We start from the raw sequence: 26,288 nt of genomic DNA, 5'->3' as shown, positions 1-26,288 counted from the left end.
ACAAATGAAAGGCTTCCCTGGGCACCAGTGACTAGATGGATAGAGGAAAATGGGTAGTTTATAAAGAGGAAACCAACACGGTAATGATATGACAGTTTCATTGAGGTTCATGTGTAAGCGAAGTTGATAAATAACGCATGAACATGACTGACTGGCTCTAACTGGCAACTTTGGTTAAATTTGTACTAGGAAACTGCAAAGGAACTAGCACATGATTGTGTGTCAAACAGAGGATAACAGAATGTAAGACAATGGCCAACTCCACAGGGTGGGTGGGTAGGTGCTGGATGGGTGGGGGCCAGATAAAAAAAAATCAAAAATGCATAATTGCCCTGTGATAATGAATTTCAATGTATGCTTACACTGTCATACAAAATGGCAAAGAAAATAAAATTGAAATCGAATAATGGCCAACGTGCAGAATAATGATGCCAGTGACGCACCTCTGGAGGAGGCAAGGAGAACTGATCTTTGGGAGAGAGAGCCGCAGCACAAACTACTGACCACTTTATTTTGCATTAAAAAGGCAGCTTTATTTTGAACAGGTGAACATCACAAAACATTTTCCTGGCATTCCGCCTTACAAAACTAAAATTGCACAATACAAAACATGAACTATCCTTTTTCCTACCCCCCCACCCCTGTTCCCCCACACACCTAACTCGATAACTATCTACTACCTATTGTACTTCAGTTATACAGTTTCAAACCTTAACTTTCCCCTACAGGCTATGACTTTCTCCATTAATATCTGACCCCTTAAACTCCTATAAGTAACCAATAACTTCCTGCCTATTCCAGGTGAGAGGTTGTTCGTCCCCTCCATTTCAGCGTGGTATGCTTATGGCAAGGCCAATAAAATGTATGTAAACGCAAGCAAAACTTTCCAGGCCACCACCAACCAGATAAAGGCCCAATTGTGGACTTTTCTTGCCCCCTTCCTTGCACCCTACTGTCTTCCCGTATCCAAATCACCGTCTAATATTCAATGTCCGCGCTAGTACCTCTCTCAATTCCAGCAAGTATAAGTCAGTCCCATACCTGGAGAGATGCTCCCCATCTCCCCGAAAAAACTCCCTATTTTCAAATCTGAGGTCTGCATGCTCAATTCGCCCAAAGCCCTCCTTCCTGCAAAAACGTCCCATCTCCCGGTTTAATTTCTTGCGAGCCCTGTCAATCGCCTCCTGCCTGTGGGCCCCTCTCCAGTTCCGTCTAGGAATAAACTCAGTCCATATCACGAAGCATCCTGCCCACTGTCTCTTGATTTCCAATAAATCCTGCTTCATTGTGCGCATGAGTGTCAGACCCGTCTCCACCACCAGGTCATTTTCCCCAAGGTGAATAACTAAAACATCCGGGCATCTCCTGCCTGCTAACATACTGTTCAATCGACTAAATAACTCTTTCCACCGCATGCCCTCTTTACCACACCATTTAACCAAGAACAGGTGTCTGTCAAAGCCCAGGTTCTCTCCATGTCCCCTCTGTGCTGCTTGTCTAGCGGCCCATTTTATGACCGAATGGCCCACAACCCAGATGGATTTGTCCTCAGCTGCCGGGACCGGAACGGAACCTGAAACAGATAAGCACAATCAATAGCTTTAAACAATGGCTCCCCATCTCAACAATCCAACCATTCTAGCTTCACTTATCTCTGAAAGCAGTCCGTAGTCCATCTTTCCAGCTGCATAATGTCCTCCCTAGACTATCACCTAGTGCCCACTTAATTTGCTGCCCCAATGCAGAATGAATGGATCCCATAGTCTTGCCTCAGTGACAGCAGTCGAACCGGGGCAACAGATTGACTGCTACGCTAACGCGACGTTGTGTTTTTTAACCATCGCTGCTGCTGCAATTATTGCCAAGCTTATTTTAAAAACTGTGTATTTGCCGTTTTTGTTGTTACAAATTTCTTTTGCCTGTCCCCCAACTGCCCGCATTGCCTGCACTTAAAAATTTTGACAGCACCACTCACCATTTGGGTGTTTGTATTCCACCAAGCTCCCGACCGCCATCTTGGGTGTAGGGCTGAGACGCCCCCAGGACGTTTCCGGGGCTGCGTTCTAGTTGGAACGAGCGCCGCCTGCTACACGCTACTTAAAGGCCATTATGGTCGCGTGCAGCGTACGCGCGCAGCGTCGCGCCGGAGGAGCGCCAGAGGAAAGCCCGTCGGTGCCCGTCCGGGCCAGGACGGGCCAAAGGGCCACCCCCCCGACCGACCACGTGTTTACTCACCTGCTACCCTCAGATCTCTCCGACCAGGTAAAACCATGTTGGATGGGATAACTCATGCTAGTCTTAGGTCGGAAGCTTTGCTACAGGGAGAGGACATACCTAACCACACTAGCACACAAGGTCTGATGATCGCCACGCTTAACACACGCTCTTTGCAGAAGCACCATCTTGAGGTATTTACACTTCTGGGTGAGGGCGAGATAGACATCCTTGCACTCTCTGAAACATGGTTAGGTACCTCATCAACACCGGACATTTTAGCAGCCCTACCTCCTAATTTTGATGCTCTGTGGTATAACCGCCCTAAGGACAGCAGAGGGGGAGGGGTAGCAATCGTGTTCAAGAAGAACCTTAAGGTGACACAGATTGTTGCAGAAAACTGTGACTGCGCAGAAGTATTAGGGATAAAAATAGCATTAAAATCCTCATGCATCCTGTTACTGCTAGTATATCGTCCACCTCAGAGTTCACCAGAATTTAATGATACTTTTTTTGAACTATTGACGGATCTGGCCTCCAGATATAAGTCCCTTATAGTGGCTGGGGATTTTAACTATCATTGGGACAAGGTCCCCAGGGGGCCCACTGTGACAGAGTTTGAATCTAACCTCTCTGCTCTCCATTTAAACCAACTTATAAAGGGCCCCACCCATGTGAAGGGCCACACTCTTGACCTTGTTTGGTCTTCTCTGTCACTGATGAAAATTCTGGAAGTTAGCCGTTGCATCTGGTCAGATCATTATCTGATCAAGTGCTGGGTTCTGGGAGACCCCTTATTAGCGGCCCCTCTACAAATAAGGAGGAATGTCCGCTCTTGGAAGAAGATTGAGGCTGATTCCTTAGTGTCGACTCTACTCTCCTCCCCCCCTCCTAAGATGAAGCAGGTGAATCTGGACTCATATACTATGACCCTTACAACCTGTATCCGATCTGCTTTAGATAAGCTTGCCGCAGAACGACTGGAGCTCACCCGGAAAAAAGGAAAGGGTGCTCCCTGGTTTGATGCTTCACTTAAAGAAAAGAAGCAAGCTCTCCGTAAGGCGGAGCGTAGGTGGAGACTGAATTATAGGTCAGCAGAGTCATTAACGTTTAAATCACTTTTGGCCAGCTACAAATTGGCTATCCTGGCAAGGAAATCCGCCTTCTATGAGAATAGAATCAGGGAGGCCACAAACAAACAAAGAGAGACCTTTGTGATTCTAAGGGAACTCACGCAGCTAAGTGATAAAAGTCTCGGGTCGGACCAACCCGACTGTGACACCTTTCAAGGCTTCTTCCTTCAGAAGGTACAGGATATTCTGATGGACATTGCCACGCTTTCAGATAGTCTGCCACCGCCATCGTGCCTACACACTCCGCAGCCAGCTGGGACTTTGAATAGCTTCCCTGTTATTGATGGTAAGCATCTGACAGAACTTGTCGGCTATATCAAATCAGGATCTACTATAGATCCTTGTCCCCCGAAAATCTTTAAACTGGCTCTGCCAGGTATTCAGCCCCAACTGCTGCACCTACTGAATGCCTCTCTAGAAGCGGGCTACCTTCCAGTATCTCTGAAGGAAGCCAGAGTTTCCCCACTTCTGAAGAAAGCGGGTGTTGACACTAGGTCATTGAAAAATTACAGGCCTATCTCCCAGCTGCCTTTTCTTAGTAAGATCTTGGAAAAACATGTCTTGAACGCCTTGGCCAGCTATCTGGAAGAACACCATCTACTTCATGCCAGGCAGGCGGGTTTCCGGCCACAGCACAGCACAGAACTGGTTATGGCTACGGTCACCGATGAGTTACGAATCAGAGCAGACAACAAACAACCATGTGCCCTAATTCTGCTAGACCTGTCGGCAGCCTTCGATACGGTCAGCCATACCATCTTGCTGGATCGTATCGCGAAGCTGGGGATAGCTGGCCAGGCGTTCAAGTGGTTAGAATCCTTCCTATCAGGCCGTACTCAGAGGGTTCAGATGGGGGATCAGTTGTCCGGGATTGAGGATGTGACATGGGGGGTGCCTCAGGGGTCCGCACTATCTTCCTTACTATTCAACATCTACCTGCAACCTCTGATGGAAGAACTCGCGCGTAGAAATTGTGAGATTTTTAACTAAGGTGATGACACGCAGCTACTGGTGCAGCTGGAAGAAACAAAAGAAGCCCAGGAATCGGTAAGGAACTTGCTTAGATTTACGGTCAACTGGATGACCAGTAATTTCCTCAAGGTGAATGCCGAGAAAACGGAGGTGTTGGTGCTTACCAACAAGGCCACCCCTTGGGATGATCTGTACTGGCCCCCAGAACTTGGTAAAACTCCCATTCCCAGCACAGTGGTGAAGAGTCTTGGCCTAAAGAGCGATGCGGATCTTACCATGGCCCCTCAAGTGTCGGCTGTGGTGGGCTCCTGCACGGCCGTGATGCGGCAGTTACGTAAGCTTACCACCATTCTTTCAGCTTCCACATTACAAACTATTGTCTCAGCGACTGTTCTTTCGAGGCTTGATTATGGTAATGCTTTGTATCTGGGCTTATCGCAGAAGTGGCTGAGGAAACTGCAGGTTGTGCAGAATGACGCAGCCAGGCTGATCTTCTCTCTTCCGAGAAGCTCACATGCAACTATCCTTCTTAGTAAGTTGCACTGGCTGCCCGTGAAGTTTAGGGTCCAATTTAAATGTCTCTGCATGGCCCACAAGGTTCTCTTCGGCAACGCCCCAGAGTATATCAAGCAACGCCTGAGGAAGTATGTTCCCGGCAGACTCCTACGCTCTGGTCTTATCTCCAATCTGGCTCAACCCAGATTTAATTTAAAAACCAAAGGAGGCTGTGCTTTCTCAGTACTCATTCCTCAACTTTGGAATAACCTTCCGGCTAGTCTGAAGGAAGACTCACAGTTACTCTCCTTTAGGAAAAAACTGAAGACACACCTTTTTGGAAAGGTAATATCTTCAGTCTAATTGGAGCAGGCAGATGGCACTGAGGCGTCAGTATGTTTGTGGTTTTTCTGTTGAGCGCTTAGAGACCGGCGGTGATAGGCGCTATATAAAAACCCTATAACATAACATAAAACATAACATCTCACACATGCCTGAACACCTTCCCACGTGTAGCTCTCAACTTGTTGCCCCAAAATACCAGGCACAGGGAAGGTACTGGGTATATTGGAAGAGCCACGCTCCTGCCTTTCGACCTCTGAACCATTTTAGGATTGCGCAGCAATACTCCAACCTCTCTTCTTGGCGAGCAACGGCCTCCCAGCACAACCCCTTGCGCCCCCTCCCAACAGTTTCAACACTCAGAATGCGCCAAAAAACAATCAGGACATGAGCGTAGTGAACAAAAATGCCTCCTCATGCCCAGCGCACACTACTGGCGGCATGTGTAACACATTGCTGAACAACTGCCATGACAAGGGCGGCCTCTTCCGTCCCTCCAGACCCTGCTCTCAAGCCCAGCCTTTGCGCATTCTCTTCCCCAGTTCCCCTGCCGATGAGGCAGAGCCCCATGCTAATTTGCCCATGAATGCAATTCTCACTAACTTCCCGGCTACAGTCTCCCTTTCATCATAGTCAGTATAAATTGCAGCACATCTTCCATCTGTCTCCAACCCAATGGTCTGCGCTGTGCCTCAGGATCCAGAAATTCGGACCATGCCTGACCATATGCACTCCTGGTAGACTCAGCCAAAATTCCTACCACCAGTTGTAGCATTTTTTTTATTCCTACTTGCTACAGTTCCTCAGGCATGAGTGTCTTGTGTCTGTCCGCTCTATGGCCAGTCCATGGATTTTCTCCCACTGTGAATGCAACAAAGCATCCACAATGTTATTGTCCACTCCTGGCACATGCCTTGCCTTAAAATCTCTTGCCTCAGACATCAAAGCACAAATACCTGCAATAAATTCAACACCTGTATGTCCCCGGCTGACTGACTGTTCACTATCTAGACCACCGTCATGTTATCCACCCTAAATCACACCCTTTGATGTGCCAGTCCCGCACCCCACAATGTGATCGCTACCACTAATGGAAAAAATTCCAGAAAAGCAATACTCCTACCCTCTGACTTCCATTCTGCGGGCAATTACTCCTTGCACCCATGTCCTTGCCAATACAGGCCAAATCCCATGCCCTATGCTGTGTCTAAATATCAGTACGTTCCAATCCGTATCCACCAGGCTGCACAGTAGAATCACATTGAAAGAATTAAACAAGCATTGGAAATGCAATAGGTCTCACATTTATTGGAGTTGGAGCTATTGGCATTGTAAATGGCAATGTTTTGTACGAAACAGTAAAAAGTATCAGGAGCTAAACCAGAAAGATGAAGAGAAAGAAAGTGAGGCTGAATATGTGAGCCGAAAGCAACGTGTAATCCTGGTTGCCTACGTGCTCTCAGTTCTGGACATTTCTTGTTTATTTATACACCTTTCAACCATGCCTGTAAGTATGGTATTATAACTTATTTTAGGCTCCTCTGAACAAAATTGTCAGCGATCTTGCTGCTCCATTCTATGGTTTCCAGGAATTGTTATTGTTTATGAAGCATTAAAAGCCAAAACGTCTTACTAAAACCTAGAGTGGCACATGCATTCTTTTGTCGTTTCTTTTGCTGCTCAGCTTCGACCGGTGCCTGACATCGCACCCCAGTTCTACGCTCTTATGAATCGCCCTGCCCCACCGGAGCTCTGTTTACCACCACTGCATGGCCCCAGCCCCTTTGGAACTTTGTAAAAGTGTCACTACTGTTACATTATCGGGCAGAATAAATAAAGCCACAGATACAACTACCAAACTTGACAACTCTAGTTAAATTACTGCAGCATCTGTCACGTGATTAACTTTGGCGTCCAGTCTTCAGATGCACCCGGTTCTGGCGGTGTGCTCTTGGGCACTTTTCCCATAGCTGTCAGTTAGCGCTTGTTAATATATCGTTTCGCCAGGTTCACTTTTTGTCCATGTGTATGTTTTTAGGCACGGGGTGTTTACGTGATTTGCTCATAATTACGGGGACTCGAACCTGGTTCGCCAGCTCTATTAAGCCACCTCTCCCCAAAGGTTATTTCCTTTACTGCGAGTCATTTAATGCGCTCTGATACCTTCGTGTTAAGTTTGTGCTATATAAATCCCCGAGGATAAATAAAAAACATTGCATTTACAATGTCAATAGCTCCAACAAATACAAGCAAGACCTATTGCACAAGTACAAAACATTGCCATTTACAATGCCAATAGCTCCAACTCCAATAAATGTGAGACCTATTGCATTTCCAATGCTTGTTTAATTCTTTCAATGTGATTCTACTGTGCAGCCTCGGAGGCCCTCTGGAAGTTGTAGTCCTAAACAGCAAGCCCGCTAGCAAGAGGCATGTGTCTGAGGAATACAACCCCCATCCATGCAGAGGAGCTTGCATCACTGCCCGCCTCTACACAGAGAACAGTCCCTAGTGACGTCAGTGCCGAGAGACACCAGACTTACTTTTTTGACACGGCTAATATAAAAGCATTGGCAGAGGCATCGCCCAAAAAAGCCTGCGTTTTATAAATTTTTTTGTAAACATGTAACAGGCATTAAAAGGCATCACAACAACATGAGAGACGGCGGGGGAGTGGTGGTTATTTGAAGACACGGACAACACTTGATCTCAAACAGTACAAAAAAACAAGAGAGGGGGCAGCATAGATAACGGTAGAGCGAAGGCACAGTAGGCATCTGTACTGCTCGATTTTCCCGGCCTTCTTGTGTTGAAGGGTGATGAATGTGACTTCAGTCTCTTACCATCCAAGTCTAAGGGTTAGAGTAGTGAATGGAGCCTATTTACTAGGCACTTTGACATGATCCTGTGCTCTTCCCCATAGATCAGGGCTTGCACACATAGCCTAGGGGATAGATTCGTTAGTATTAGGGATAACCTGTCCTGTAGTGAGGGTATTTCATGGAGCCGTGCTGAATTCAGGCCTGGTAGGCCTCAAACGGGAGAGACTCCATCTTTCTTTCTGCTCCGGCAGCTTGGGATGCTTCTAGGTCAAATGTAATGTTTTAGTTATGAGGTGTTATTCGCTTGGAGAGAACCGGTTCAGGCCGGCCCTTATCGAAGGATTGTATTTTTCTTCATGCCGAAGACACTACATCAGGCCGGCCGGCTGGGAACGTGTCCTTGGTACGGGGAGGTACAAGAATTTGGTGGGCGGCAGGTTACGGGCCGGAATTTTCCATGAGGAAATGCACCTCTATATTAGTGAAAGTCCGTGGCAGATACTTGGCACTTGCTTCAGTCCGTAGGCGGCATCTAGCCGTTAGCAGTAAAGCTACTACTTATTCCTGGGAAGACAGATGACAAACTTGAAGGCGGAGAAAAACCGAGAGACAGATATTCTTCTAGCAGAATAGCCGGAGAGGAGAGAGTAGCCGATGAGGAAGAGGTCCCAGTGACTCGGAGAAGGGTGAAGGGAACAGATCCGTGACTGCGGAGGTGTGACTTCCAGGCGAGCCGAGGCACAGACGAGAAGGGAACCTAGATGACCATTGAGTGCAGGCTACACACTACTAAGGTGATGTCGACCCCTTTCTTATTAGAGTGTACAACCTAATCTTTCACTTTTCTTTGCAGGTTATGTGTTATATTGTAATGTTATGTGGTTGCGTATGTAATGAGTAATAAAGTACCCAGTTTGTAGTGAACCAACATGTGCTGCGTGTTCTTGTATAAGAGGGTAGCCTATTCTTCTAGTCAGCTGTGACTTGACATGAACAGATGTTAACCCTGATCAGGTAAGTGGTAACTGAATAAGGGAGAGAGGAGCCCCTCGAACCAGAGAACAGGCTGTGCTCGAACTAGCAATCCTTGTGTGATCTGATGAATAGTGAGACTGGTTCCCTTCCTGTATGTTATGGTGATCATAGGATGAACTTGTGTCTGAGGCTGCCGTCTGGGTAGGAAGTCCTGGATCCGTATGGGATCGCGAGGCTGAGGCTGCCGTCTGGGTAGGAAGTCCTGGATCCGTGTGGGATCGCGAGGCCGCCACTTGTGTCTGAGGCTGCCGTCTGGGTAGGAAGTCCTGGATCCGTGTGGGATCGCGAGGCCGCCACTTGTGTCTGAGGCTGCCGTTTGGGTAGGAAGTCCTGGATCCGTATGGGATCGCGAGGCTGAGGCTGCCGTCTAGGTAGGAAGTCCTGGATCCGTATGGGATCGCGAGGCCGCCGATTATAAGAGGTTTTGGTATATATATATATATATATATATATATATATATATATATATATATATATATATATATATATATATGAATAGGAATTCCCTGTCCTTAGGTGGTATATACATGTGGTTACTTAATGTGAATAGGCCCTAGGGAGAGGGTAACGTTCTGGCTGGGTTAGAGAGGCTCTGCTGAGCGGGTTCTATCTGATCCGAGAACCCAAGCAGAACAGCATCACAACAATAGGAAGGATGGGGGGGGTGTTATTTCAAGCCCTGAAATTGCAGTAGGTACCCCCTGACCTGTTTGCTGCATATAGAACACAAGTACAATACAGTTAGAGAACAGTGCCCCCGCATGCCCGCAATTGTGGTCAGCGTTGGGGTGGGGTACTCAGAGGAAGCATTTCCGATGTAGCAAGGGAGGGTCGCCGTAATGAATTGGTGCTCAGTGAAGCGCTTTCTTACCTAGGCAATGTTTGGCTGAGGCGGTTACACCAAGTTGCCCGCGACAGAACGCGGTGCGGGCACTCCTTTTAATTGGGGACCCCAATCCTCAAGCTGTGCAGTTGCAGATAAAGTACGTGGTTATCCAGGCAGAAGTGAGTTAAGTCAGTAGAGGACGTATTGGTTACTGCAAGTCACTGGTGGCCCATTGATGGATAGGGGTACTTCGCAGAGGGTCCTGTGAAATGGGTCCTAGTACTTGCACAGGTGATCAAATTAACTGTACACATAAGCTGCAATGGCATAGCACATGTTGCTTACGCCGACTACCTCTGTTTGGTTGGGGTACCGTAACTGGTAGTATTGATGTAGTCACAGGTGCACCGCTGTCTTGTAGATAGATTCCCATACTTGATTTAACGAAGTGTGGCAATATTTTTCTTGACACCACAACAAATCTTGAAACACTAACATTTCACGTTTCTCATTCGAAGTACATTGCCCTTTAACCTGCGTTGTTATTTTATTTGGAAATTGTATGTAAATAAATGTCATGGCTGCAGAATATCCCGACCTCTGACGAGCGTCGATCTTTCTTGGTTAAGGTTGTTGTAAGTGGCTTTGTTGGAGGGCTGTTTGTCTCCTCAAATACAGCCGAGCTTGAAACTACGGACTTCCTCGATGCCTGCCGTATCCATACCGTTATACCTTACATCCACACACACACACCTTACCATAGCTGTGGCTGGTTTGCCTCCCTCTGTCACTTTCCCGTTTCCCCTCTCCTAGTGCACACCAATACTCTCTCGCGACGCAGACAGTTTCTTAATGGGTCTCCACGGTAACCATGCAGCAAGTGCCATAGAAACAGCGGAACTGAAAGAGCACAAGCGAGGCGAGGTAGTGTTGGACTGGGAGAGATGACTGCCATGTTGAAACGTAGAGTATTCAATCTGCAATTAACGGAGTGGAAAGATAGATTGCAAATTTTCTATAAGATCGACAAAGGTGCTATCTAAGTACGAAGTTCAAGGGAGATAATTATTGATATGCAGTCTGAGAAATACACCTGTATGTATATCGCTATGTGGAAGTGTATACGTATGAAAATGTGTCTTTTTTGTGAGAGAAAGATAAAAAAAGCATTACGTAAACACATGAACCTGGCGCCATTAGTAATTTAAAAAGGAGCATGCCACGTGGTAAATTAATTAAACAAACAAACACAAGCGCGGTCCCCAAAATGGAAAGCGGCTGTAGTGAAGACTGGAAGCAGGATGTTGGTTTGAGATGTTTATTGTAGTAACATAAAACAGGAACACGCAAGTGCCAGGGAACACGACTTCACTCCTCCACCCCGTATCCTCGACTCCCTACACTCTCGAACCTTGGAACCACGACACTTCCAGCAATGACATACCAGTATTCTATGAGGTAAGCATACCCACATAGAATACATAGATATACACAACACATCCCCCCTCCTTAACAACACATAAGACAACACTATGCACATAATAAAGCATACAAACAACAACATCTAAAAAATGATAAAAGAGAAAAGAAAATAACAAACACAACTAGATAATTATACAATACATCACTTTACATAATCTTTTAACCAAACTGACGGAACCCTATTTCTCTTGGAAACAACTACATCTTGAGTATTAATAATTGAAGCATCTTGAACTACCTCAGGAACAACAGGAGAGTCTAGCACAACTTCAGGGACAACAGAAGACCCTTCCCCTCCTGTTGCAACAGAAGCAAAACCATGCTGAGAATCCTGACTAATCAAACGTGTAGTACTGAGGTCACCCCTAGGTTTAGAATTTTCCAACAAACCATCATCTGAAAATATCTGGGACTGTATACTACTATTATGAAAGAAATCCTCCACCCAATCATTATCCGAAGCAGCAACGTCCCGTTCATCATCTCGTACCTCGTGGTTACTATGGTCTAATGCCACACTCTTAAGATTCCATACTTTTCCATCCGATAACCTAACAGAATTGCATAGCACCTCAACAATTTGCTTCGGTGTATCAAATTTACTCTCCCCCTTTGGAACCCTAATAGGTTTCTTAACTCTAACCCAGTCCCCCACCTTCACAGATATAGGTTCCACACCATGACAAGCATCATAAAATATTTTACTCTTTGTGTGAGTAAAATCCAAATCATTTTTGACTTGTACAGGAGACCAACTCTGTACTTCACCTTGAAAAGACCAAAACGAATTAAACTTACACCGAGGAATTCTACCCCTCATCATAATAAAAGGAGACAAATTTGTAGATGTTTGAACAGTGACCCTATACGCCCAGACCGCCTTTTGTACCTGTAGCTTCCAATCCAGTTTTTTATTCATAGCAGCTTGGATAACACCTTTTAACACTCTATTAAATCGCTCCACAGTACCATTACCACTCGGGTTGTACAACGAGGTGGTTTTGTGTCTAACACCACACCTTTCAAAATACTCCTTAGTTAAATTAGATGTGAACTGCACCCCATTGTCACTAAGTACACACTTCGGAAGTCCTTCTGTAATAAAAATGTTATCCAAAAACTCTAAAACTACCTGGGTGTCTACTTTATCCACTATTTTGACCACTGGCCACTTAGAAAAGAGATCAAGTAAGACCAATCCATACTCTTTTGATTCACCAACCGGTCCAAAAATGTCCATGGCTACCGTCTCCCAAGGAAGATCAGGAATTAAACCATCAGACATCGGAGGTCTTAGGGTCTTTAAGGATTTATCAGCAGCAGAACAAACAGAACATGACTTGACAAACTTTTCAATTTCACTATCGACCCTAGGCCACCAAAAATCCTTCTTAACCACCAATTTCGTCCTGACAATTCCAGGATGACCCTCATGACACAACTGTAACACTCTCTTCCGTAATGACTTAGGAGGAATAATACGATCACCTCTCATCAAAACATCCTTGTCACTGGATAATTCAGTACGTACCTCCCAGAAAGGTCTCAACTCTGCTTTAACTCTGTCTTTCCTAGGCCAACCCTTACATATAAAATCAGAAACCAAACCCAAATCACCATCTTTATACAACTCTTGTGACCATTCCGTTATGGTAATAGCTGGAACACCTGAGTCAAGAACCAAGGCAATACTGTAACTACTCCATGGATCATCAACACATTCCTCCAAAGGAACAGGTAATCTGGACAAACAGTCTGCAACCAAATTGTCTCTACCAGGTACATAACAAATGTTATAAATAAATTCTTTCATGCGCATGGAAATCCTTGCTAACCTGGCCGAAGCGCCCACACTACCCTCCGTAGTTAAGATACGCACTAAAGGTCGATGGTCAGTGCGAATAATAACAGGTTTGCCCCAGAGAAATGCTCGAAAATGCTCTAAACCCCATGCACAAGCTAAAGCCTCTCTTTCGATTATTGGATATTTGCTCTCTGCAGGAGATAAGGCCCTAGAAGCAAATAAAATAATTCTCTCCTTACCACTTTTACTCTCTTTTTGTGAAAGAACAGCTCCAAGCCCTTTATCGCTCGCATCTGTAGTCAGTACACAATCTAAATTCGGATCAAAACTACTTAGGGCACTAACATTTTGTAAGTCGCACTTAATCAGTGAAAACTCCCTCTCACAATCTGGCGACCATTCAAATTTAACCTGTTTCTTCAAGAGAGAACGAATATTAAACACTTTTGATGCAAAATTAGGTATGTATTTCGCACAATACTCAGCCATACCTAGAAATGACTTAACTTCGTCTTTAGATTCTGGAGCAGGTGTCATGACGATAGTGTTGATAAGCGAAGGTTTCGGTTTCACCCCTTCTTCACTTATAACATGCCCAAGATACGAAACACTTCTTTCACCAAATTTGCACTTAGACAACTCCACAGATAACCCAGCCTCCTGTAAAATGTGCAAAACTTTATGCACAGTAGCATCATGCTCCTCCCTATTTTTTTTTGCAATAAGAATGTCATCTTGAAAAAAAAAAACTCCATCTAATTTCCCTAGAAGTCTATGCATTAATCGTTGAAAAACCGCTGCCGCTGATGCCAGCCCAAAAGGCATGCGTCTAAATTGGTAACAACCAAAAGGAGTGACAAAAGCAGTTAACTTCCTTGATTGTGGTTCTAACACAACCTGATGATATGCTTTAGAAAGATCTATAGTGGAAAACCATGTAGCCCCTTTTAGTGAGGATACCATCTCATTGATTTTTGGGAGTGGAAACTTTTCTATTACAATATTCTTATTTAAATGGCGCAAGTCAATGCAGAGACGGATTTTTCCATTCGATTTCCTTGCGACAACGACTGGAGAAATCCACTCAGAAGTGTCAATTTCTTCAATGACCCCTTTTGATAACAACTCTTTGAGTTCATTATTCACCTCCTCCCTTACCAACATAGGAATGGGTCTTACTTTATGTACCTTGGGTTCCGCACTATCTTTAAGTACAATATGATGTTCGAATCCTTTAAGTGCCCCCAACTCCTCGCTGAAAACAGTAGGGTAATTTTTCCGTAAAACATCACCCATTTTACTGGTTTCATCCAATACCAACACTTTTTCGTGACTATTGGGATCTAACACAATGTGTAAGCTCTTTTGATCATGCCATCCCAAAACGGAGGGTCCAAGTTTAGAGACATATAGCTTGCCCCTAGCTAACCTTCCCTTAAAAAGAAACGTAAGCCATCTGTAACCCAACATGTCAATTTTCTCCCCTGTGAAACTTACCGGGTTGACATCAGAAACATTGAGATAATCACCTATTTTATCTACAAAATTTCTTTTCCATACCTCTTCACATACAATAGTATACGGTGACCCAGAGTCGGCATATACTTTCGTGACTACCCCTCCCAGGGATACTTCACAAATAGGTTTGTTCCTTAAATGACTCTCATCAATGTTTAAAACAAAATTCCCTTGTAAATTTTTAACACAAGTCTCCTCTCCTTCTACTATTTCCCCTGTAAAATGCTCATCATCATACACATACTTCACACTACTACGCCTACGGCACATTTTACTAAAATGTCCAATTAAGCCACAAATCCCACACTTCTTCTTTAAAGCCGGACAATTTTTGCTGAAGGCTAAATGTTCACTGCTGTCACAACGATAACATTTCCTTGCATCACCCTTCCTGTCACTCGTAGACACTCTTTGCGACTGGCTAGACCACTTTCCTGCAGCTTGTTGACCTTGGTTCTTTGGCAAAGTCTGTAACTTGAAGACGCCAGAAGAGTCTTTCATAGGATCTTTATCCGACTCTTTAAGAACTGTAGCACATCTGCCCGACAATTCCGACTTCCTCATTATGGCCAGAACATCTTCCAAAGGTGAATCCCCATTCACCCATAATCGATCTTGAATAGGTGAATTGTTGTTGTGTACAATTAACTGGTCTCTAATCAAGTCATCATGGAGATCACCAAATTTGCAATCAATAGCTAATTTTTTTAAATCATCCAGCCATTCGTCCACCAATTCCTCCTTGTTCTGTTTCCTTTGAAAGAATTTATGTCTTGTTACACCTATACAGACTTTTGGCGCAAAATACCTGTCCATATCTTTAAGCGCACATTCAAAAACATCCAATTCAGCCACAGCTACCTTTGTCATTCGAGAATAAGTCTTTATTCCCATTGGTCCTAACGAGTGCAGGAGAATTCTTTTCTTTTGATCAGGTTTCATTTTACCTGCTTCATCAACTGCGCAAATATAATTTATGAAATATTCTTTCCACTCCAGCCATTTCATGTCAGGCTGTGGACCATTAACCCAAAAAGAATGAGGTGAGCTGATGCTAAAACTCTGCTGTGCCATCGTGCCTTCAGCTAAGCACTCACTCCCCGTTGAAGACTCCGTTTGATCACCTTGATCCATGCACTTATAATCCCAGTTGTTATGTTAAAACTATGTTTCAACACCTTATGCCAAAATATATGTATTTTCCTTTTAAGTGCAACGAAAACAAAATGTCAATATTCACGTGCCCCGACAGTCTCACCTGTTCCTGTACTTATTCGTTACTTGTATCCCTTGTTCGCGCTTGTAAATTATTTTATTATTTTTTTTTTTTACTCACAGCGCTCGTCTTCACTGATCGTTTGTCCTCCACTTGTCGTAAACTCGCACCACTTCACCCAAAATGGCCGCCACGTAAGGTCATGAGGGTGAAATACGTGCTGACGTCACGCGTAGAAGTTGTCAACGCACCGTCTCAGCTCGAGACTAGTTCAGCGCGCGTCCACATCAGAACTCCCTCGTCATCCGAAAGAAAACTTCCAACGGCAGTTAACAACGGCTCTCACACCAGGCTTCCTGCCCCCAGGTGATCTTACCGTATACTGTTTCTTGCCTGACTTGAACCGTCACTTGCTTTCTTCCCGGTTTTCCTTCCAATATATAACGAATCCACATGCGATGAGTACACGCCTCAATCTCGCCCTTTTTTTTTTTTTTTTTTTTTTGACTTGTTCCGCAAAATACAATCCTCACGATTTTGCACTGTGGCCACCTTTCAAATCCCAATCGTCGCCAGTTTGTAGTGAAGACTGGAAGCAGGATGTTGGTTTGAGATGTTTATTGTAGTAACATAAAACAGGAACACGCAAGTGCCAGGGAACACGACTTCACTCCTCCACCCCGTATCCTCGACTCCCTACACTCTCGAACCTTGGAACCACGACACTTCCAGCAATGACATACCAGTATTCTATGAGGTAAGCATACCCACATAGAATACATAGATATACACAACAGCGGCAAATCGTGATGCAAATTAATAGCGCACGTCGAGCGTACACGCAGATAAACTCATTAATAAATAAAAAAGTGCTCATAGACGTAACAAGCGCAGCCAAAACGGACCGCCCAGAAAATGAAAAAAAAAAAAGTATGTGTAATACCGCACCGGCTGCCTCCTCGGACATCAACATGGCGGCAGGTGAAGAACAAAGAGAAATGAAGGTCAGTGTACCAGCATTCGCGGTACATAAACTGGAAGTGGAGCCCAGCGCGGCGGCTTCGGAGAAGGGACGAACTCCGGGACAAGAGAATACAGAGCACGGAACGCCAGAGATCAGAAGAGCCTGAGAGAGAGACCGAGAGTGACGAGATTTCAGCGGAGGAGCCCAGAAACACGTCTCTGCCGCCCTGTGAGAAGGGGACACTGAGAGGCGCTCCAGTTGCCGCCGAGGCTGCTGAGCAGGAACTCACCGGTACACCCTCTGCCGCATTGCAGGAGGGACGTGGCTACAGGCAAGTCTCCCTTTTCACTCTCTTAGCGAAACACTAAAATGTATAAAATGCTCATGCATTGTTTAGGAGCAGGTGGAATAAAAGTATACAATACGATCAACAAGAAAATTAGAGCAGAAAATGAAGGTGATATGTTCACCAACGCAATAGATGATCTCAACACATATTACAAACCTACAGTTCGCGTTGGAGTAGATCGTTATAAATTCTTCCATAGGAAACAGGGAGATAACTAATCGATTGATGATTATGTGTCTGCACTCAAAAATCTAGCTATAAATTGTCGATTTGGAGCTCTTCACGACGAGTTTATTAGAGATCAAATAGTGATGCAAGGTTCAAACTCGAACATCCAAGATAATTTGTGGGCCAAAGGCGAATACCCTCTACAAAACATAATAGATATTGCGAGGAAGGCCGAACTCACGGGACGTTGTGCTAAAGTGGTTCTATCAGAGACTAAAGAGAAGAAAGATGGAGACACAGTAAGCAGGGTGACAGACAGAAAAAACTTCAACAGGCAAAATATGAATTAAAGGAACTACAAAACTACATACAAGAGAAATGAAACAAAGAACTGGGGCCACTGTTACAGATGTTTGAGCGCATCACACTTGGCTAATGACCCTAAATGCCCTGCAAGAGAAGTAAAGTGTACACATTGTGGTGTAAAGGGACATTACGTCAAAGCCTGTAATAAAAGGAAACCACAGATGGTTAAAGTGGTGGAGTATAATGATGAATTTAATGAGAATGAACCAGACGTTGATGACATTAACATGTTTATACTGAATATAGATGAAGAACAAGACAACGACGTCAACAAAATAAGCGCAACTAAGTCTATTACAAAAACAAAGAAACCTATATGCTGCATGTCAATAGGTGGTGTGAACATTAACATTGTTGCAGACTCTGGATCACCATACACAATAGTTAACGATGGTGTTTGGAGAGAAAAATTTGTACCAACACTTGGAGGTAAACTTCAAAAACCTGACATGAAAATCAGATCGTTCACCGGAGAGCCCATAGATGTGTGTGGCTACAAAAAATTGAACTTTATATACAAAGGTCGTGAAGCAGAAGGTAATCTATATGTTTCAAAAGTGGGACCATCGGTACTAGGATGGATGGATCAAGGTAATTTGGGTATCATCCTAGACCCAAGCAAAATGGAACCCGTGTTATGTTTATTTGACAACAAAGATTATGCTGATTCTCTACTAAAAAAATATCCAAAGGTATTTAGTGTAGCTGTGGGAGAGTTGAAAGGATATCAACACAGGATCAAACTTAAACCAGTGACAACTCCCGTAGTACACAAAGCGAGAAACATCCCGTTTGCAATAAAAGACGAAGTAAAGACCCAATTAGACCAACTCAGGGTTGAAGGAATAATTGAAAAGTTGGATGCATCTGAATGGGTTGCACCACTTGTCGTAGCAAAACGGCCCAATGGCAAGTTGAGACTCTGTGTAGACCTGCGCGACTTGAATCAAAACATTATTGTGGAACAGTACCCACTACCAAAAATTAATGAGATGTTGGCTTCCACAAAGGGCATCAAGTGGTTTTCTACAATCGACCTAAAATCAGCATATCACCAGGTACCTCTGCATCGGAATAGCAAATCGCTAACAACATTCATTACACCTTTTGGGTGTTTTAGATTTACACGCGTGCCTTTCGGCTTGGCCTCCGCAGCCGCAATGTTCCAAAGACTCATGAATAACATCTTCGAAGGAGTGCCGGGAATTCTACTCTTTCAGGACGACATCCTAATTATGGGCAAGACTAAGGAAGAGTATGATTGTAGGGTAGAACAAGTATTAGAGATACTTGACAGAAAAGGTTTGACTGCAGAGCATTCCAAATGCAAGTTTGCGAGCAATTCAGTGAGCTATCTCGGTCACCAAATAACTGGCAATGGTATCAGCCCAAAAAGAGAACTCGTACAAGCAATAACAGACTCACCGGTGCCAGCAAACAAGGATGAGCTGAGATCCTTCCTGGGATTGGTAGAGTTCTACTCTATATTTATCAAGAATTTCTCACTAAAAACGTACGCTCTAAGACAGCAGCTAAAACTAATGAACACATTTGAATGGTCCGAAGAATGCGAAGATGCCTTTCAGAATTTAAAACCAGACATGTGCACAGCTTTACCCCTTCAAGGTTATGACCCTACGTTACAAAACTATGTTACAACAGACGCCAGTAATAAGGGGTTAGGTGCTGTACTCATTCAAAAGGACACCAAGGGAGTAGAATACACAGTGGCTTTTGCCTCACGCTCACTTACACAAGCAGAAGAAAAATTTTCGGTAATAGAACGTGAGGCGCTAGCTTGCGTGTGGGCCCTAGAACACTTCAGGCAATACATTTGGGGCAGAATGGTAAATTTGTGCACTGATCATAAACCTTTAACTAAAGTGCTCACAACAAAAGGTTTATACACGGCTTCGCCAAGACTAGCTAGGCTATCGGTACGCCTGTTTGATTACGTGTACAATGTCCAATATGTTCCGGGTGTAAAAAACGTTGTTGCAGACTATCTAAGCAGAATGCCCATCACTACACCCAGCAGTATTGACCACAATGAAATGGATGAATCTTGTATAGCGAACGTCCTAGAAAAAGCCTGTGGTATCACAAAAGAAGAGTGGTTCCTTGAGCAAAATAGGGACAACATCATTTGTCAGGTTATAAAAAAAATGAATGAAGGGTGGACTGTCAAAAATAAATTATCTGAACCCCTTAAACACTTCTCGGAGGTCAAAGACGAATTATCTCTAGAAAACTGATTCTTATTAAGAAGTGGAAGATTTGTACCACCAAAGTCAATTCAAACAAAGATACTTAAAATATGCCATGAAGGACACCTAGGGATCGCAAAAACCAAGAGCAGGATCAAGAACACGTATTGGTGGCCAGGTGTCAGTCTTGATGTTGAAAGAATGGTAAGAAACTGCAAATTGTGCATGGACTCTGACAAAACACAGGTGACGTTTAGACCACCTCTGCACCTCATTCCCTGCCCCTCAATGCCATGGGAGAGAATAGGTATTGACATAATGGGACCTTTGTCGGAAAATCTGGAACAATGGTACGTGGTTGTAATTATTGATCACTTCACCAAATGGCCGGAGGTAAAAATTATCAGCAAACCAGATGCACTAAATATAGTAAAATTCATGGACGTTACCTTCGCACGCGAAGGTCTCCCCAAACAGATTGTAAGCGACAATGGGGCGCAATTCCCGTCAGAAGTATTTAAGAACTACATACTCAGGCACAATATAAAACACAAAACAACGTCAGTTTACCATCCAGCCGGAAATGGGGCTGTTGAAAGATTCAACAGAGTCTTAAAAGGCTTAATACAACTCGCAAACAGCAGCAACCTCAACTGGAAGCAAGAGATTTTCGAAACCTGTGGGCATACAGAATCACGCCCTGCGAAACGACAGGACACAGTCCTTTTGAACTAATGCGTGGAAGAACACCTCTTTCTAAGGACAATGTTGGCTGGATTGCAGCAGCTAAAAGAGTACACTGGTCTTCACGACAAGTCAAAGAAAGACTCACGCAGTCCCAGCTCAAGACCAAGAAAATCTACGACAACAAACATGGGTGTAAATATGTGGAACTCAAGGTGGGGGACACTGTCAAAGTGAGGAAAAGTGGTCACATTGGTAAGACTCAAGACAGATATACCTCTCCATTGTCCGTACGTGAAGTGTACTGTAATTCTGCACTCCTGAGTGACGGTAGAATATGGCACTTTTCCGCCCTTTCTGCATATAAACATCCAATCAAGAATAGGAATGACACCATGCCCACGGAGTCCATGGAAAACTCTCCACAGACAACTGAATGCAACAGGACACCACTCTATTCCTCAGACTGTGAGTCCGCTAGAAGTTTCCTACACCTACTACCACGGCGGAATGCAACAATTCACGATCCATCTCAACACCAGCCAATGTATCCAACAATCAGACTAATGCAACGAGAGCTAGGCGGATGTTGCCACCTACGCCCGCAAGTGATGCTTCACAACTGGTTAGCCGGAGCCGAGCTGGAAGGTTGTTAGGTCCACCGGCTAAACTAAAAGACTATGTTTGTGAATAGTCTTCACTGTACTTATGGGTGGGACTTCGCTTCTACCATTCTATTTCCATTTTGTTTCTAATTTGTAAAGGGGGAAGATGTGTTATGTTTATAGTATTGTCCCTTCCAGGACACCGTTCTGCTTCGCGTTGCAGTGTCCCTGCGCGGACACCACACCATCAGTGAGGTCACCAGCTGTGAACTGTCATGTTGACAGCTGATCGCCGACCTGACTGGATGTGCCATGCTCCAATTGCTGTAGGAGCCTGTGTTGGCGTTAATAATTAAAGAACTCATTTAATTCACTTGGTGTCGGAGTTCTTAACACACAGCTGGTGGAGGGGAGTGTAATAGAGCACCAGAATAGCCCTAACAGCACTAGAGTGAAAGGTGCGGTGGCACTAGCTTACGTACCAAAGAAACAGCCCACTCAACCCGTTATTTTTTTTTCTGTTTATTTTGTTCAAGCATATCAGCTGGGATCACCATTTTGGAGGCCTCTTTCCCATATATGCAACAACTCGTGCCAGAGATGGACCAGGGACAATACCAGAGGACGTCCTTCAAGGGAGAAGCACAAGCAGTCCCATAAAACCGTATTCCATAGAAGTGTTTTAACCCCTTATTTAGGAGTCAGTTAGACGAGTTACTTCGCTTTCCTTTTCTTTGTTGTTATTACTTTGATAATCATTAAAGACTCTCCTTTACTTTCATACCTCTACGTTGAGTTCCTTGTGTTACAAGACTTCTGTACATAACATAGGTTTCGTTCCCCCCTACAACACTGGTGTCAGAAGTGGGATATCGTGTCTAGAACGCAATGACACAACCCATCACCATGCAGGACATTCTAGCACAGCTCGCTGAGGGGCAACGCCATTTACAACTAGTAATGGAACAACAGGCTAAAGCAGCTCAGGAGACCGAGTTGCGTTTCAAGCTGCACTAAAGGTACAGGCCTCGTTAATCACGGCGAATCAACAAGTGCAGGACACTGCAATACTTTGTCTCATAGATGCCATAAACAGTGCGAGGGTTCACCCAAATGTACCGGGTTCTGTCCTACAAAAGTTCCAAGAAGGGGACGAACCGGACTGCTACTTCATGAATTTCGAATGAGTAGCTTCTACTGCTGCCTGGCCACCTGAGAGGTGGGGCCAGTATATAGCCCCCCTTTTGTCTGGCGAATTGCAAGCCGCCTATCAGGCAGCGAACCCAGCTGGTACCACTCCTTATCCAGAAATCAAAAAGGCTATCCTGGAACGTATTGGTTCTGTAACGAGAAGTGGGTCCCAGGTGATAACCCTCGAGCCTTGTATTACCGAATTCGTGACTTAGGAAATCGCTGGTTACAACCTGATACTTCCTCTGTGGAACAGTTGTCAGAAAAGATCTTCCTCGGACAATACTCGGAGGCCTTATCCTCTAACACGCGTTCCTGGGTTAAGCAGCATCCCCATCTAACAATTCAGTCGGCAATCGATTTAGCGTGTGCTTACCACCGTTCCCCTGACTTCCGTTCCACCACCGTCACCCAAATAAACCCCCTAAGCCATTCTAGGCCGTCTTCACGTTCAATCCCCCGAGCGGCAGAAGAAAAAGGTTCTTTTCACCCCAAAACCATAGGGTGACATGAATCAGACATCCCAAGTCCCCATACCGGACCGCAAGGTTTTCGCTGTGGCAAATGGGGCCACATCTCCAGGAATTGTCCCCATAAAACAGACACCACTGAACCCAGGGGCTATGTGAAAGGAAGAGTTCTGGTGACCGGATAAAACAGGAATCGCTACATGAAATCTGTTTATATAAACAGTAAGCCAGTAGAAGCACTGTTGGACACGGGATATAAACACTCGGTTGTTTCTCAGGAAGTCATTCCTCGGGTCCCCTTGAGGAACGAGAATATCTCTGTGTCGAATGTACATGGTGACATGAAATCCTATCCCGTTGCCGAAGTCCTGCTAACAATCAACGGGGAGACACTGTTATGTAAAGTGAGTGTCGTCCCGTTTGGCAGAAAAGCTTATATTGGGGACCGAGCAGCCATGTTTTGCAAAACTCCTCGCCGCTATCCCACAGGATCCACAGACGGTGGACTGGTTAGGAGAAGCCCCCTTCTCTATTGTAGACATAGATACCTCCACTCCCAAGAACCCAAAAACTAGGAGAGAGAAAAGAGAAGGACAAAAGATCCACCAAAAACCATCCTCCGCATCCGTTACTCCTGTCCTCTCCTCTTTGAACACAGATACGGTTCCATCACGAAGCTTTCGAGCCGCTCAAAGAGACGATAGCACTTTGCAGTTCGCGTGGGAAAGAGTAAGGGAAGAAGATGACTCCAAGCAGGTGGGCCCCTACTTTTGTGTTAGACGAGGGTAAACAGGATAAACAGAAACACTGATTAGACTGTCAAACAACTCCTGGTACCCTTAGCCTTTCGGGAACACGTTATGTACCTTGCTCATAACAAGGCAGAAGGAGCCCACTACGACCAAGAATACACCCTAAAATACATATTAAATCAATTCTATTGGCCTGGCATATATCGTGAGGTGGCTAGGTTCTGTTCCTCGTGTCCAAGATGCCAGTTAATCAACCCTCCACATATAAACAAAGCGCCCCTACAACCCCTCCCAATTATTGATATACCCTTTCAAAGAGTAGGAATGGACATAGTGGGTCCCCTAAAACCCTCTGCTAGAGGCCAGCAGTATATCTTGGTCATTGTCAACTATACAACCCACTATCCCGAAGCCTTTCTGTGAGAAAGTGCCATCTTTCTTGCATGATATGCCCCCACTTTTTGCTGAATTGCTGAATGTACTTTGATTGAGTGTGCCCTGGGCTCCTGCCAATCAGGTGCCCAGGGCCTATGTTCCTTCCCTAAATCAAAACCTCCAACCCAAATTGGCAAACCCTGGCCACATGTCAGCCCCTGGTAAATGGTACCCTAGGTACCCAGGGCCTTGTGACCAGGGAAGCCATCTAAGGGCTGCAGCACTCATTGTGCCACCCTTAGAGGCCCTGTACCCTAACACACACACACACACACACACACACACCCACACACACACACACACACACACACACTTCCCTGGATACAGGACAAAACAGAGAGTCGACATGGCACACATCCCTGTGCGCCATGCCCACAACCTACAATGCCCTGGCATACATAACCCACCCCTCTAGCTTGGTGCCCTATGCCAGTGGTGTGGGCACAGGAGCATGAGCCCTGTGCCCCTACAGTACCCAGGTCCATTCCTGGGCACTGTAAGTGCAGTGCTGCCATTTAAGAGTACATGGTGCTGGGAGCTTGTCAAACACGAACTCCACAGCACCATAATGGCAACACTGAAGACTGAGAAGTTTGGTATCAAACTGCTCAGCACATTAAACCCACACTGATGCCAGTGTGGGATTTAATATACCAAGCAACACAGAGGGCATCTTAGAGAGGCCTCCTGAAACCTAACCTACAATGCACGTCTGGTCTGAGAGGCTGCCTAGGCTGCCACACAGCAGACATGTTGCTGGACCCCTGGGGTAGGAGAGCCCCTGCTCTCCTGGGCCTGCAACAATGCACATCCTGGGCGAGGTGCTAGATCTCCTCCCCCAGGATGGGCAGGGGGAAGCTTCAAAGGCATGCCGCCTTTGTGAGCTTCCCCAGGCCACTTGCAAACCCCACTCTGGCGGGAAGCTTGGCTGGAAACCCCAAATAAGGACAGGGGATGTGCCAGCCTGCCAACCCCACCCCTCAGGTGGGGGATGCGAGGTGAAGCACATCTACGGGCGCTCGCCATCTTGAAGATGGGAGGCCCTACCCAATCAGGACCAGGCTACTGCCCCCCTCCCGCAGTAGCCACAGGCCCTTTACCTACCTGTAACGCCCCTAAATCTAGTATTTCCTTCCTTCCTTCCGCAGATTCCGAAATACAAAGAAGAGCAAGAAGAAAGAAGACCTGCCCTGCAGCTGCTAAGAAGAGGAAGACACCAACTGCTTTGGCCCCAACCCTACCGGCCTGTCGACCCTCGAACCTGGTCCTGCTACAACCTGGCACCTCTTGTGGCCAGCAACCTCACAAACCCCGGAGGAGCTGGCTACCTTTTGGCTCTAAGCACCTGGGACTCCCATGAGTAGAGGCTCTACTCAAAAACTGCTTCTAATCCCTGGCATCAGCCCAGAACCGCGAAACCTTCACACTCTGCACCCGCCAAGCCTGGTCTGTGCCGGAGTGAACAAAGACCACAAAGACGACCCCACGGTGACTGTGACTTCCCTCAACGCTGCTGACGACGCCTGTAGCCTCAAAACCAGGTGCCCCCCCAACCACGATCAACAGAGGGTAAGATTTCCCAACACCAAAAGGCAGCCCTGCGGCCCCCTGTGCCCAACTCCGGGGTACCTACCTATCCTCCAACTACCCAACTTACCTCTCAAAGTGGTGGTGGCACCTGAAGAATCTTCGTCCCCGAGCTTGCAGTCTTTTTCTAAACCGGAGCTTTCCCATTGAAATCAATTGAGCGCCCGAAGGCTCAAAAGCACCCATCCGCCCGAGTGGCCCTGGCAGTGTAACCTCTACACCTATCTACTTCCCCATTTGCCCATGAGCAAGTGACCAGGAGCCCAGCTTCCACAGCCGCGTGGCCTGCTAGTCAGCAGCCACCAACCAAGGCCCCCCTGCCTCCCATAGGATAACATTGGGCCTAACTCTCTCTGCACCCGGCTCCCCCTGTGCAGCTGAGGGTGTAACAACTGTACCTATCTGACCCTGGGAGACCCTGAGTGTTTGCCCAGAACCTTAACTCTGCCAGTCGAGAACTTACCTTAAAGCTGATAACTCAATTTTCTCCATAGGGTAACATTGACTGGTTTCTTCTGAAATTTCTTCTAAGTGTGGAGTTTTCAAAACTTTAAATATTCACCAAAAATCAGCCGAGTAACGAAAACGAAAATACTCACCTGCTATTAGGTGAGCTCCCCGTGCTGGATCTTGGTGCCCAGCACTGACTCT

General features: G+C 45.5%; 1 protein-coding gene across 1 annotated transcript in view; it reads right to left on the bottom strand.

Moving 5' to 3' along the window:
* Positions 1-516: 516 nt before the first annotated feature.
* The window catches only part of LOC146830584 (uncharacterized), a 50,159-nt gene continuing 24,387 nt past the window's right edge, over positions 517-26,288 (bottom strand). Inside the window, exon 3 of the mRNA XM_085604784.1 lies at positions 517-1,573. Coding sequence (XP_085460910.1) covers positions 972-1,573 — 602 coding nt within the window. The 3' untranslated portion in view covers positions 517-971. The remainder of the gene's footprint in view (positions 1,574-26,288) is intronic.

Source organism: Triturus cristatus, chromosome 5_1 (assembly GCF_964204655.1).
Source record: "Triturus cristatus chromosome 5_1, aTriCri1.1, whole genome shotgun sequence".
NCBI lineage: Eukaryota > Metazoa > Chordata > Amphibia > Caudata > Salamandridae > Triturus > Triturus cristatus.
This window is presented reverse-complemented; position numbering and strand designations above follow the sequence as displayed.